We start from the raw sequence: 13,000 nt of genomic DNA, 5'->3' as shown, positions 1-13,000 counted from the left end.
TACTCTCAACTTGAGAAGTGGAGGTGATGTCTATTCATTTCCTGTGCAGGCTGTTCTTACAGTACCATGCTTATACTCCAGTCTTCCCGGCTTCTTTCTCCTCAGGACACTGTGCTTCCCTTGCAGTGTGCTGGAACCTTCTCCGAGGGCCTCATCGCAGCTCCCACAGCCCAGCTCTCTCAAGCCCTGTCCAGGGAAGCTTGCTTCGTTGCCTTAGTAACGTTCCTCCTTCCTTGAATTCTTCACAATACCTGAACCTTGTACTTGAATTGGTGGTTACTTGAGTCCATGGCTCATTTCCATCTTTCGGGTCCTCAGTTCTAGAAGGCTTCTCCAGCTCCTCAGGTGGCCGTCCCCACCTTCCACACAGCTTCTGCCCCACCCTCCTTTCTCCTGACACTACCCAAGTGATAAATCAGTTCATGTTTCCACATAAGCTGGACTTCTTTCTTGGCCTATTCAAATTTTCATTTTTTGGCTTTTTCTTTGTTTTTTATAACTCTAAACACCAATGTTTCTCAACCTGGGCTGTACCTCAAAACATGGTGCCTGGACCCCAGCCACCCTGGGGTCATCCCAGTATGCAGTCAGGGCTGAGGGCGCTGATCCACCCTCTTTCCTTGGGCGTCGGCATCTCTTCCAGGCCCAGATTTGAATCTCCAGCCCTGAACACTCTGCTAAGACCTGGATTTGTGTTTGTAGTGTGTGTGTGTGTGTGTGTGTGTGTGTGTCTGTCTGTGTCTGTCTCTCTCTCCATGTTTATATTCAGTAGTTAGTGCAAATCTCAGTGGTTAAAACTGAGCTAATTCTCTCATTCCAGTTCTGTTTGTACCTCTTTTTCACTTTTCACATCTGTCCCATTTGATCTGAAACGTCTTAAATACTCTACTTTCCTGTCTTGTCTTAGGTTCTCTGATTTTGGGGGGCTCTTGGCAAAGGCCTCCTAACTTATTTTCTGTTTCTAGTTTCCTCTTTTGTCCCCATCCGTTGTGTGGAGACTGAGCTTTGACTTAAGACGTGATCGTTTATTCCCCGGAGCGCAGTGCATGCGGGCTGCTGTCTGGCCACTGTTTGCCCCCCCAGTCTGTGTGGCAGTGTGGGAACTGGACTGAACCCCAGCAGGAGGTCTTAGCTGCCCTCTTCTTACCCAGATAAGCCAAGCCTTTCCATCTCCTCGTTGAAACCTCAGGGGTCCTGAATGTCTGTGGCTCACTTTTCAGGGAGGACTTTACTTTTCCACTTGTTAATTGATACTTTTGCCAGGAGTCATATGTTTTGGTCCCGAGTGTGTTTATGGAGCTACCTCGTTAGTGATGTGAACAGATCAGGTATGAGTGCTGAAAGAGGTGGCTTCTGTGAAACTCAGTTGGATGCTGAATTGGCTTTCTCCTGCTACATAAGAAGTCACTGGCCACCAATTCAGCAACTTAAAACAACTTCTGTTTACTGTCTCCCAGTTTCTGTGTTCAGGAGCCTGGCAGTGGCTGAGCTGTGTCATCTTCTTCGGGTCTCACGGGGTGCAGCAAGGGGTTGGCTGTGCTGCGCTCTCAGCCGGGGTCTCACTGGGGTCCTTGTTGGCAGAGTTCAGTTGGTTGCGGTTGTGGGACTGAGTCACGGGCTCCTGGAGGCCGCCCCTCTCCACAGGCAGCTCATGGCAGTCGCCCTTCACGGCTATGGAGCGTGTCTTCCTGTGGCCTTGTCCTCCGAGGGCTTTCACCTGATAAAGTAGGGCCTGCAGAATAAGCCTCCTTTGGCTTATTTAGAACTGAGCTGATGTGGGACCTCACTTATGCAGGAGAAATTCCTTCCCCTTTGCCACACGTGGAAATAAAACCTAGTCCAGGGTGATGGCACATCCATTCACAGGCCCCGCCCGCACGTGGGGCTTGCGGTATGTGTGCAGCAGGGCGAGGAGTGAGATGCTAGGAAACTACTTGGTAGGTAAGAGAATGGTGAGGGACTGGTAGCAGCCCTGGGAGCTTAGAAAATACCAGGCTGAGATTGCTCAGAGTGCCCTGTATGCAGCTCATGCTCTGTTTAAAGACACTACTGAGACGAGGTAGTAGATAGTTCATGACGGTGGTACATGCTGTAATGACGGTAAGGAGCTACTTGGTACGTCTGCTGAACAAAAGGCCCTGGCCTTCCATTAAAGATGGGTAGACAGACGTGTCTGTTTCAGTGTCTGTGTGTCTGATGAGAGGGCTTTGTTGTGCCTGCAGTTTTCAGAATGGATGCCTTCTCTGGGTGACCACTGTGTGCCTCCCCCCTCGGGCTGCCTGCCCTGAGGTCTTTTCTGATTCCCAGATACTGACAGGTGAGAGCGTTTTTGTTTTTCTTTGACTATCACTATGGACTTAGGTGGTTTTATTTACTTTTGCAGTCGACTCTAGTTATGTATTTTGATGCTCAAAATTGTTCTAAATTTGGCCAATAGAGTCCCCATCAGGTTTTGAGCAACTTTCTTGGTGCAAACATAAGCCATTACAGGCTCATTTTGTCTGCTCCGGCCCCCGAGTTAGCCTGATTTCCAAGAGCCCAGGTTTCGTTTAGTGGGAGGTGGAACTTAGAAACGAGCATCTGGGTGCTGGGTGTCCTCACTGCTGTTAGACTGCCTCCAGTTTTGTTTCCTTTGCAAAGACGGAGCAGCAGACATGTTCAATGTAAGCTCATACTGAGATTTTCAATTCAAATTGTTCTTAAAAAGTCCTTGGTTTTACCATTTACACTAAAAAACCTTAGTTTCTAGTGACACCAACATACTTTATCATAAACATACGTTTTATTAACATTGCTTTATCATATGTGTATAGTATAACAAGAAATAGCATTAAAATTTTCATGTCAATATTGCTATTATCAGAAAGACCAATGCGTAAAATTAAGATTTTTTTTCTTGGAGTATATCCAACTAAAGATATGTAGTTCAAAAGGCCTTTGAAACACTTTTCTTTCTGATAAACATAGGTTGATTTGCTTGTTACCAGTTCTAGGTTTTGCTTTTTTAGGATTTAACTTTAACTTCTGAAGATGGAAATCATTTATGTTTTAGAAGTGAAAATATATAAGATATGCTTAAAATATTGCTTTCATTCTTCTCTACTGCTTTCCTTCCATCTTGGGCCTTCCCATCTCCCCAGAGATAGTCATTGTTGTTTGTGTCTGGTTTATTCTTTGCACAGTACATGCATTGTGTGTCTTTTTTTTTTTTTTTAAAGATTTTATTGGTGGAATTGGGGTAGGGAACAGCATTGGGGAATTGGGGAAGGGGAACAGACAAGTTGCTGTCCTTTTGTTCTTCAGCCTAGTTGTGGAGGACGTCGCTTCACTGGCCCATGTTGGTATTATCATTGCGCTGTTCCCGGCTGAGGCAGATCAGTTGCCGGCCTTTGGACGGCCGCTCATGGCAGCTCATGGCAGCCCAGCTTCAGGTTGAGCTGTTGTTCACCATCTTAGCTGTAGAGGGCGCAGCATCACTGGTCCTCATGTGGGAATCGAAACGGGACCCTGCTGCTCAGAGTTGGCATCCCAAGCCACTCCCAAGATGGCGTCCTAGTGCGCCACTCGGCCAGCCCATGTGTCTTTTTTCTTAGACCTTATGAAAATGTTGTAATAGTATATACACTATTGTGCCTTTTTTACTTAACTGTATTTCTTGGAATGATTTTCATTAAATGTTGAGTCATTGAGTAAATGAGAGGAAATGAGAAATTTTTTTTTTCATATCATTCTTTAGGAGTTGCTTTGTGAGTATGATCACTTTGTAAGTTTATCTTCTTTATCATTGTCAGCTTGCATTCACAAGAGATGGGCTCTGTGGTCTGTGGAATGAAATGGTTAAAGATGGTGAAATTGTATATATTGGGACAGAATTAACCCAGAATGGAGATCTTCTACCTAGAAAAGGTAAGGTCCTTTACCTGGTACTTTTCATTTTATCAAGACCTTTATAAATTGCATTTTATAGACATTTTGGAATGTGCTACAGGAACAGGAGCGTCTGAGCCTAATGCTGAAGTTTGGTTTTCATTTTGATGATTGTCTAAATGACAGCCAGTATCCCAGGCCACCTGGAGTTCATTGTTCCCTATGTGCTGAAGGCCTTAAGCCACCTCACTATGGTGTCCTCTGATGTGTCATCTGTGGCTTATAGGCACTGCAGTTATTATTTCTTTTTTTAAGCTTTGAAATATGTCTTACTGTGGGTAACCATAATTAGTGACTTTTAGAATTAAACCCTGATTCCTGGTGTCGCTTGGTCAGACCCCTGCTTCATGGCCAGCCCTACCCCCAGAGTCTGATTCTGTAGTGTTGGCATGGGGCCTGGGGACTTGAATTAGTAACACGTTTCCAAGGCCTGCTGACGGTTCTATTGTGCTGTGTTGCTTGTGCAGGCCCAGCCCGATACTTTGGGGGTTAGGGCTGCTGTGTGCGCTGCTTAGAAAGTAGAACATTCAAAAACCAACGTGTCCCACCACAAATGAACAGTTAGATCACCTTCATAAATCCACCTGTCCTCCATAATTAATTCTTATTGCTCTGGATTTTGAGTCCCTTTTGGAAAACCTAACCCAGCCCTGGGAGTTGGCCTGCTGTCTGCTGGAAGGGTGATGTCAGCTTCTGCTGGAGTCTCTCCAGTCAGACACATCCCAGTGAGGCTGCCATGGGGCTTGTTTGTTGGAGACCCGATTTCTGGCCTCTAGCTTTGGAAGGAAGCAGATGAAAAGACTGAAGGCTCTGGTTAAGTGATTCCCATTTGCAATAGCATCAGATGGAAAGGAGTCAAGTGCTTTGCAGGCTGGGCTTCATGGCTGTCCACCTGGGGGTTAGAGCACAGCGTGGGCTGTGAGGTGTGGATTCATGTCTGCCGTCTTCCATGATTCTGGGACCTGCAATAGGTTGTTAAATAAGATTTGCATGGATGAGTTCAGTCTGGGGAATGTCAGTTCTCTTTGGTATGCTCGTCTTCCCACACCATGGGCCTGGAGCACGGGGGAAGCTCTGATGCCAGCAGCAAGCTCCTGCAGAAATGAAGGGCTTCTCTAAGGCTTCCTGATCTCAGGCCAGCCTTCCTGAGTGTGGGTGTCCCAACGCTCCTGAATTACACTCTGTCAGTCAACGGTGGTGTCGTAGTCGTTCTCAGTTCGTGATGAAGTAGAGCAGTGCATAGAGTTAATTAAGATGATTTTTGAATCATACTTCCATCCCACATCTTCCCTTCCCATGGGCACACAGCAGCTGGGAGTCACTGGGTAGAAGCATGAATGTGAAATTCAAGCAGGTGAACACCAAAGATGGAGTTTGTTAGTGGTGAAATGTAGTGGGAAATTGATGGACTATTTTGAAGACATGCTTCAAGGAAGAATTTGAGTGCTACATTGATTTCTTTATTAAAAGGGTCACTGGGCAATTCATTACTTTATAAATTACACTGTACCCATTACGGTGATGATTCATGAAATTTTTGAAAATCAAACATTGAGCTAATGGTGAGTGTTGTAACTTAAACTTTTGATTTCTGGGAGGGACGTTTGAAAGAGACTGACAAGTGGGAGCTACATTTTGGAAAGCAATTTATAGATTACAAAATTTTTAAAACATTTTCCAGATGATGGTGTTGATACTCAGAGTGGAACAAAGAAAGAAGATGTGAATGACAAGGAGAAAAAGGATGATGAAGAAGCTCCTGCACCTGCGTACAGGGCCAAAGCGATTCTAGAGAGCTGGGTGTGGGGCAAGCAGCCAGGTATTGTGACCTGCTGAGGTTCTCGTACTTTAGAAAGCAAGACCTGCCTGGCGCTCACTTTCTGGATACCATAGATGGGCTTCTTCGGTAGACATGGAGTTTTAAAAAATTTAACTTAAATTTTTTTAATACTGTGGTAAACTATACATAACATACAATTTAGCACTTCAACCATTTTGAAGTGACAGTTCAGTTACATTACATTCACACTGTTGTGCAGCCATCACCACTGTCCATTTCTAGAACCTCTTCATCGTCCCAAACTTAAACAGTGCTTGGGAAACTCAGCTTCCCCAGTGCCTGGAATCCACCATTCGACTTTCTGCCGTTAGGATTTTGACTAGTCTGTTTACCTCATATAAGCGGTGGAATCATGGAAATTTTGTCCGTTTGTCTCATAATAGTTTTCATCTTGAAGTCTGTTTTGTCTGCCATTAACTATGTCCTTGCCATTAACTATGTCCTTACCTGCATATTGTAACTTAGTTTTTTTAATAGGAAACGTATGCACGCAGTATAAAATTCAATTATAAGAAGAATATATAAAATACAAAGGTTTTCTTTAACACAAAAAAACCTATTTCTTCAACACAAAAAAATAGAATTTGTTTTCATAACAATGAGATTAATGGATAGAGTTTTTCTCTGTCTAGGAAATGTGCTGCTGGTAAGTATTGACTTTATCATTTTGTGTTAAAAACTTACACAACAGTTACATAGAGGCAGTATACCATGATGGCTAAGAGTGTGGCCTGTCCCACGTGTCATCGTCATCTGGGTGACCTTGGGTACGAGTTGGCTGTGCCTTGGTTTCCCCCTCCATGAAATCACCTGGTAGTAGGACCTCTTGATGGTGGTTGTGACGGTTATCTAATACGTGTAAAGTGCTTAAAACTGTTTTGGCACATATAATTCAGCACTCAAGTGTTGCCTATTATTATCCATTTTATTCACAGTATAACAAAGTGCCCAAAGTGTTGAGGGGTGGGATGTTTTCTTACTGTGTTTTCTAGATGTGCGTGAGCTGAAGGAATGTCTGTCTGTGTTGGTGAAAGAGCAGCACACTCTGGCCATGCAGTCAGCAGCCAGCACCCTCTCCGCCCTGAGACTCAAGCAGAGGCTGGCCATCTTGGAGCGCTACTTCATCGCCTTGAATAGAACTGTTTTCCAGGAGAACGTCAAAGTGAAATGGAAAAGTAGCAGCGTTTCTTTGCCCCCTGTGGACAAAAAAAGGTAGCAGGAGAATGAAGAAAGCATGCTGATACCAGCTAAATGTAAAATTCAGGCTGTTTTATTCAGGAAAGTTTAATCGAGGCGTTCAATATATTGTCAGAAAAGTCATGATGCATTTTTGCAACGAAAAACATAGAAAAAATACGTCATGACTTTTCCGACAACCCAGTAGTTCCTTTTGCATCTTTATGAAACTTTATTCTTGCTTTCCCTTTTTGAACGTTTTCTATAATGTGGAGAATGGCTTTGCCAGTTTGCTCACACAGTAGCCAGGCTCTGCTGTCATTTTAAAGACCCTTTTCTGTCAGTGTAGAAGTCTGTCAAAGGTTTAGACCAGCATGTCTAGATTTGGAAATGGGATCTAATCATTGTGCCTAACTAGTTTAGATGTTTTCTTTGTAATATGATTTTCTTCCTCTTTTATTACAAGACACGATTTCAGGCATATGATTTTTTTTTTTTTTAAAGATTTTTATTGGGGAGTAGGGGGATGGGAACAGCGCTGGGAAATTGGGGGAAGGGGAACAGACAAGACAAGTTGCTGTCCTTTTGTTCTTCAGTCTAGTTGTGGAGGACGTTGCTTCACTGGCCCAAGTTGGCACCATCATTGCGTTCTTCCCGGGCGAGGCAGATTAGTCGCCGGCTTCTGGACGGCCGCTCACGCTGGCTGCAGGTTACACACGGTAGCCCATGGCAACCCACTGCAGCAGTGGCTGCAGCCTACGCCGTCGCCGGCTACTCACAGCAGCCCAGCTCCAGGTTGAGCTGTTGTTCAGCATGTTAGCTGTAAAGGGCAGTGTCACTGGCCCTCATATGTGGGATCCGAACTGGGGCCCTCTGGCGTCCTAAGCCAGCTCTTAACCACTGCGCCACACGGCCGGCCCTTTTTTTTTTGAAGATTTTATTGGGGAATTGGGGAAGGGGACACGCCAAGTTGTTGTTCTTCAGTCTTAGTTGTGGAGGGTGCCAGTCGCCATCTGGGTTCCCGTCGGCAGCTTGTGGCCTTTAAGCTCAAGGTGCTGTGTTCAATCTTAGTTGCGGGTGAGTGTAGCCACCATCCCGTGCAGGAGTCGAACCAGCAGCCTTGTTGTTAAGAGCGCACGCTGTATCCACAGAGCCATCCGGGCGTCAGCTCAGCTCAAGGTGCCGAGTTCAGTCTTAGTTGCGGGTGGGCATAGCCCACCATTGAACAGGCAATCTTGTTGTTACACCAGCTGAGCCATCCTGCCACCTGTTGGCAGCTCAGCGACAACGCAGCTTGGGCGCAGCGTCACTGGCCCATGTGGGAATCAAACCAGCGGCCCTATTGATCAGAGCTTGTGCTCTTAAGCCAACTCTTAAGCAACTGAGCCAGTCAGCCGGCCCAGGCATATGATTTTTAACATAGTGTTTTACATCAGCTGATTTTCTCTGAGGCATTAACTAACAGCCATTACAGTGCTTCAATTAAGGCTGTGTAAAATTCTGTTTTTCCAAAGTGTAGCTGCCTACTTGACTTATGTTTTCAGAAGGCTAGACTAAAAGATGTCCAGATGAAATTCATATTTTTGTAGTTAGAAAGTTGGTTTTATTTGATTGTAATATTCCCTTTTATTCCCTGTAGAGCACATGGCAAGTATAGAGGCAGAAAGGAGCGGGGGAAGAAAAGCCTTGTTACCGTGTATCTCAGAGACAAGACGTGCTAAGTGTAGCATAGTTCCTTGTTTTTTTCTGTTGAAATCTCATTGAAGTCACATTACATGTCATGTGTCTGAGTAGTAGTTCTGAGAAAAATTGAACCAAGTGTCACCCGTGTGGCGACAGGACAGCCCTTTCCTCCTTGAGTGTGGTGGTCACCGGGCGGTAGAGTTTAGGCTTCTCAGGCACTGTGTGTGTGTTTGCTGAGTCAGACTGAATTCCCTAAGATGCAGGAGTGGCTGGCAGCCCCGCTCATCTTTCTGTGCCCTTTCCGCTAAGGTGACAAAAGGGTTGATGGATTAATTGAAATCTACCTTTCATTAAATAGAGGAAATTCCTAAAATTAAAAACATGTATTTGGAGATACTTGTGGATTTGTATGCAGTTGTAAGAAGCGGTGCAGAGAGTCCTTATACCTTCCCCCAGTCCCTCCAGGAGGCCACTTGCAGGGTCACAAATAGGACAGAGGCTTTGATTCAGTTACCGGTCTGCTCAGATCCCCTCAGTGTGCACGTTCTCAGCTGTGTGTGTGTATTTCCATGCGATTTTATCACAAGTATAGATTTCTGTCACCACTGCCACAGTCAGGGTACAGGAAAATACCCTTTTCTAGCCGCGCTCACCTCCTTTGCCCTCCCCCTGCTGTAACCACTGGCCACCACTGATGTGGTCCCCAGGTCTGCCATGTAGTCTGTAGGGTGGGCTTTTTCACCCAGCAGTGTTCCCTGGAGACCCCCACCAAGTGCTTGCATGTGTCGGCATTGCCGAATGGGGGCCATGGTGTGGACATGTGTTCACCTGCGGGAGGGCACCTTGAGATGACCATTCACAGGTTTTGAGTATTATGAATAAAGTTGCTGTGAATCCTTGTGGACAGGTTTCTGTGTGAACCTGTTTCATTTCTCTGGAATAAATTCCGTGGAAGGTAAGTGCTAGGTCTTAACGTTTGGGCCTGTAAGACACTGCCGTTCTTTTCCACAATAGTTGTACCACACCAGTCATATGTGAGGGATTCCGTTTCTCCACATCCTTGTCAGCCTTTGGTGTTGTCACTTTTTCACTTTAGCCATTCTAGTAGATGTGTAGTGATAGCTCCTAAATTTGTGCAGATTTCCTCATTTCTTAACTTACTGGATAGTGGTGGGCTTACTTTTTTGTGAAACTAGCTACTGAGCCACTTGTTGAAGATATAGCAGTTCTCACACTGTACAGATTCAGGACTGTTGGGCTCTCTGTCCAGGGTCAAGGTCAGATTGACTTAGGGGGCCCAGCTTCGGGCTTCTCTTCAGTAGCTTGCTCAGAGTGCTCCTTCCACATCCTCTAAAACACTCAGCCTGTGTTTCTGTCCTAAAGACCGGTATCTTGTTATACATTTGTATCTTACAATGTTCACTTCTCATTCAGGCACAAAGTTTCAGACTCCTTACATCTGTCTCCCAGGCACCCAGGCCCTCTTTGGGGCAGTCACTAACTATAATGTCTTGTGTCTCCTCATGGACCCCCTGTGCACTATTCAGGAGTCACAGATATGTGCCTACTAGCTGCCTTTGTGGTGTCCTCACGTCCTTCACTGCTACTTTAACATGACATTGTATCTTGGGGAGATCATTCCATATCATTACCCTTTTTTTTTTTAAAGATTTTTATTGGGGAATCGGGGGAGGGGAACAGACAAGTTGCTGTCCTTTTGTTCTTCAGTCTAGTTGCAGAGGGCGTTGCTTCACTGGCCCATGTTGATATTATCCTTGTGCTCTTCCCGGGTGAGGCAGTTGGTCGCCGGCCATTGGACGGCTGCTCACGGTGGCTCACGGCAGCTCAGCCGGCTGCCAGCCACTCACGGTAACTCATGGCAGCCCACTGCAGCAGGCGCTGCAGCCTACACCGTTGCTGGCGACTCACAGCAGCCGAGCTCCAGGTCGAGCTGTTGTTCACCATCTTAGCTGTAGAGGGCGCAGTGTCACTAGCCTATATGTGGGATCCGAACCAGGGTCCTGCTGCTCAGAGCTGGCGCTCCCAAGCCAACTCTTAACCAACGCGCCACTCGGCCGGCCCTCATTCCCCATTTTTAATAGCATTTCTCCCTGATTACAAAACAAATTATAGTAAATTTGGAGAATAGTTATAGTGGAAATATTCAACAGTTCAAAATTGAAAAAAAAATTACTTGCTATTCATGACTGAGTTTATATGGTACATGTATGTTCGTGTTCTAGTTTTTGTTTTTTGTTTAGGATGATTTTCATGGAAAACTATAACTTCATAATATGCAAAATGAAACCATGTCTTGTTAAATTACCATACATAAGTAGTAACAAGCTTCACAGGAGACATGACAGTGAAAAGTACTGAGTTCAGGAGAGGGTAACCTCAGCATGGTGAGGGTGAAAGAGAATAGGACCAATATGTGGGCTTCAAACCCAGCAGCCACATCGGCCTGAGGAGGGAAAGGTCCAGAACAGACAGTCCAGCCACAGGCTCAGAGCCCACAGACCTGGGTGCGAGGTCTCAGGCAGAGTGCCCCATGTCCCCCTCACCCCTCACTGCCTTCTTTACCACCTGAGGTTTCATCCCCGCATTTCTTTGTTTACCTGTTTCCCATCCTCCCCCACCAATAACCTCAGTGCCCTGAGATTATCTTGTGAGCGTTTTTGTCCGTCATTTAAAATTCTTTGTAATACCTTTTTTTCTTCCTAAAAGAGAAAACTTTTCTTTCATAAAGGATGTTTGGTAAGTTTTTAAAAAATGAAACTAAAAGTCACTTGTGATTCTGCCATCTAAAGAAACCCATCGACCACATTTTGGTGCAAATCCTTCGTATGATTGGTTTGATTTTAGCATTTGTGCATCTCGTGACTGACCGGTTGTTACCCCATGTGTGTCATCCCCAGTTCCCGTCCCTCTGGCAAAGGGGTGGAAGGCCTTGCGAGAGTTGGATCCCGGGCAGCCCTGTCTTTTGCCTTTGCATTCCTGCGCCGGGCCTGGCGGTCAGGTATGTGAGCCCGGCAATCAGGGAAGTGGGCCTAGCCATCAGGGACATGGGCCCGGCCGTCAGAGATGTGGGCCCAGCGGTCAGGGATGTGGGTCCGGCCGTAAGGTACGTGGGCCTGGCAGCTGCCATGTGCCCACCAGCCCCTGGGCCGGTTTCACGTGCCGCCTGTGCCTTACTTCCCTTGTTTATAAATGACAGACTTCCGAGTCTGTTTGACTTCTCAGGTTTGTGCTTCTTTCCGAAGAAAAATAAGTAAAGCCCACTGCAGGGCGTCAGTATAGATTTATCATCTAGGGAAATGGGAGGTCAGACGTGCTCATGTAGAGTCACCAAAGACAGAATTGGTTCTGGGGCCACTGTATTCAGTTTCTGTCCCTTGAGTTCTCGAGTGTCTCACTGAGAGGGAAGAGGGGCTGTGTGCGGGGCAGCGACCCACCCAAGAGAGGGGACGGTGTTGCCCGCGAGTGGGTGGCCCTCAATGACATACATGTGTGCCCAGGGGAGGACGCGGACCTGTGCAGCGAGCTGCTGCAGGAGTCCCTGGACGCGCTGCGAGCTCTGCCCGAGGCCTCGCTCTTCGATGACGGCGCGGTGTCCGCGGTGTGGCTGGAGGTGGTGGAGAGAGCCGCCAGGTTCCTCAGGGCCGTTGTCACTGGGTGAGTCCGTTCCCACATCTCACCACAGCTGGCTCCATGGGCCCCGGCTCCCACTGACCTTCTCTAGAGCCGAGAGCTTCAGTGGTTGGTACAGGTGTGTGTTTGTATCACCACTCTCTGATTCCAGAGCTCGTCTTAGCTTTTCAAAGGTTCAACTTCTGGTGCTCTGATTGGACCCAGGAAACTGTCATAGCGAGTGGGGCAGAAAGTGAAAGATGCATTTCTAATTAATCTTCTCAGATATTTTGTTGTGGGGATCAGTCATTCATAAAGGGTTTGAGCACCTGTTGTGTGCCTATCAGTGAGAATATAGATGCCACCATTGGACCGATGGCTGTTGGCTTAATAGACAGCGTAGGACTGAATAGCTACTCAAGATGAAAATGTTTAAACCCGCATCCAGTCTTTGTAATATCAAAAATTTGAATGTGAATTATTGTAAGGAAGACCATGAATTCTGGGCTTGAGTGCTATATATTTTTGCTAATGGTTTTTAAGTTTAAAGAACACGCATACATTTAATACAAAACTCAGCAGCACAGACACACTTAAAGGAAAAGTGAGTCTCTTCTCATTCCTGTAACCAGAGGTCACTGCCGTGTCCCTTCCAGCAAGCAGGGACACCTGTGGTCTCAGTACCAACGGGCCGTGAATTTGGCTCCCTGGGCTCCTGGCGAAAACAGCGCCACTGGGTTTAGT

At 46.2% G+C, this 13,000-nt stretch overlaps 1 protein-coding gene across 1 annotated transcript in view; it reads left to right on the top strand.

Annotated features, from left to right (window-relative positions):
* Positions 1-13,000, top strand: part of HERC2 (HECT and RLD domain containing E3 ubiquitin protein ligase 2) — a 156,464-nt gene that overhangs the window by 12,137 nt on the left and 131,327 nt on the right. The window contains exons 3-7 of the mRNA XM_019628905.1: positions 3,792-3,906; positions 5,609-5,746; positions 6,760-6,979; positions 11,545-11,645; positions 12,145-12,301. Coding sequence (XP_019484450.1) covers positions 3,792-3,906; positions 5,609-5,746; positions 6,760-6,979; positions 11,545-11,645; positions 12,145-12,301 — 731 coding nt within the window. The remainder of the gene's footprint in view (positions 1-3,791; positions 3,907-5,608; positions 5,747-6,759; positions 6,980-11,544; positions 11,646-12,144; positions 12,302-13,000) is intronic.

This window comes from Hipposideros armiger, unplaced genomic scaffold (assembly GCF_001890085.2).
Source record: "Hipposideros armiger isolate ML-2016 unplaced genomic scaffold, ASM189008v1 scaffold_814, whole genome shotgun sequence".
Taxonomy (NCBI): Eukaryota; Metazoa; Chordata; class Mammalia; order Chiroptera; family Hipposideridae; genus Hipposideros; species Hipposideros armiger.
Note: the sequence above shows the minus strand (reverse complement) of the source record. Positions and strands in the feature narration are given on the sequence as shown.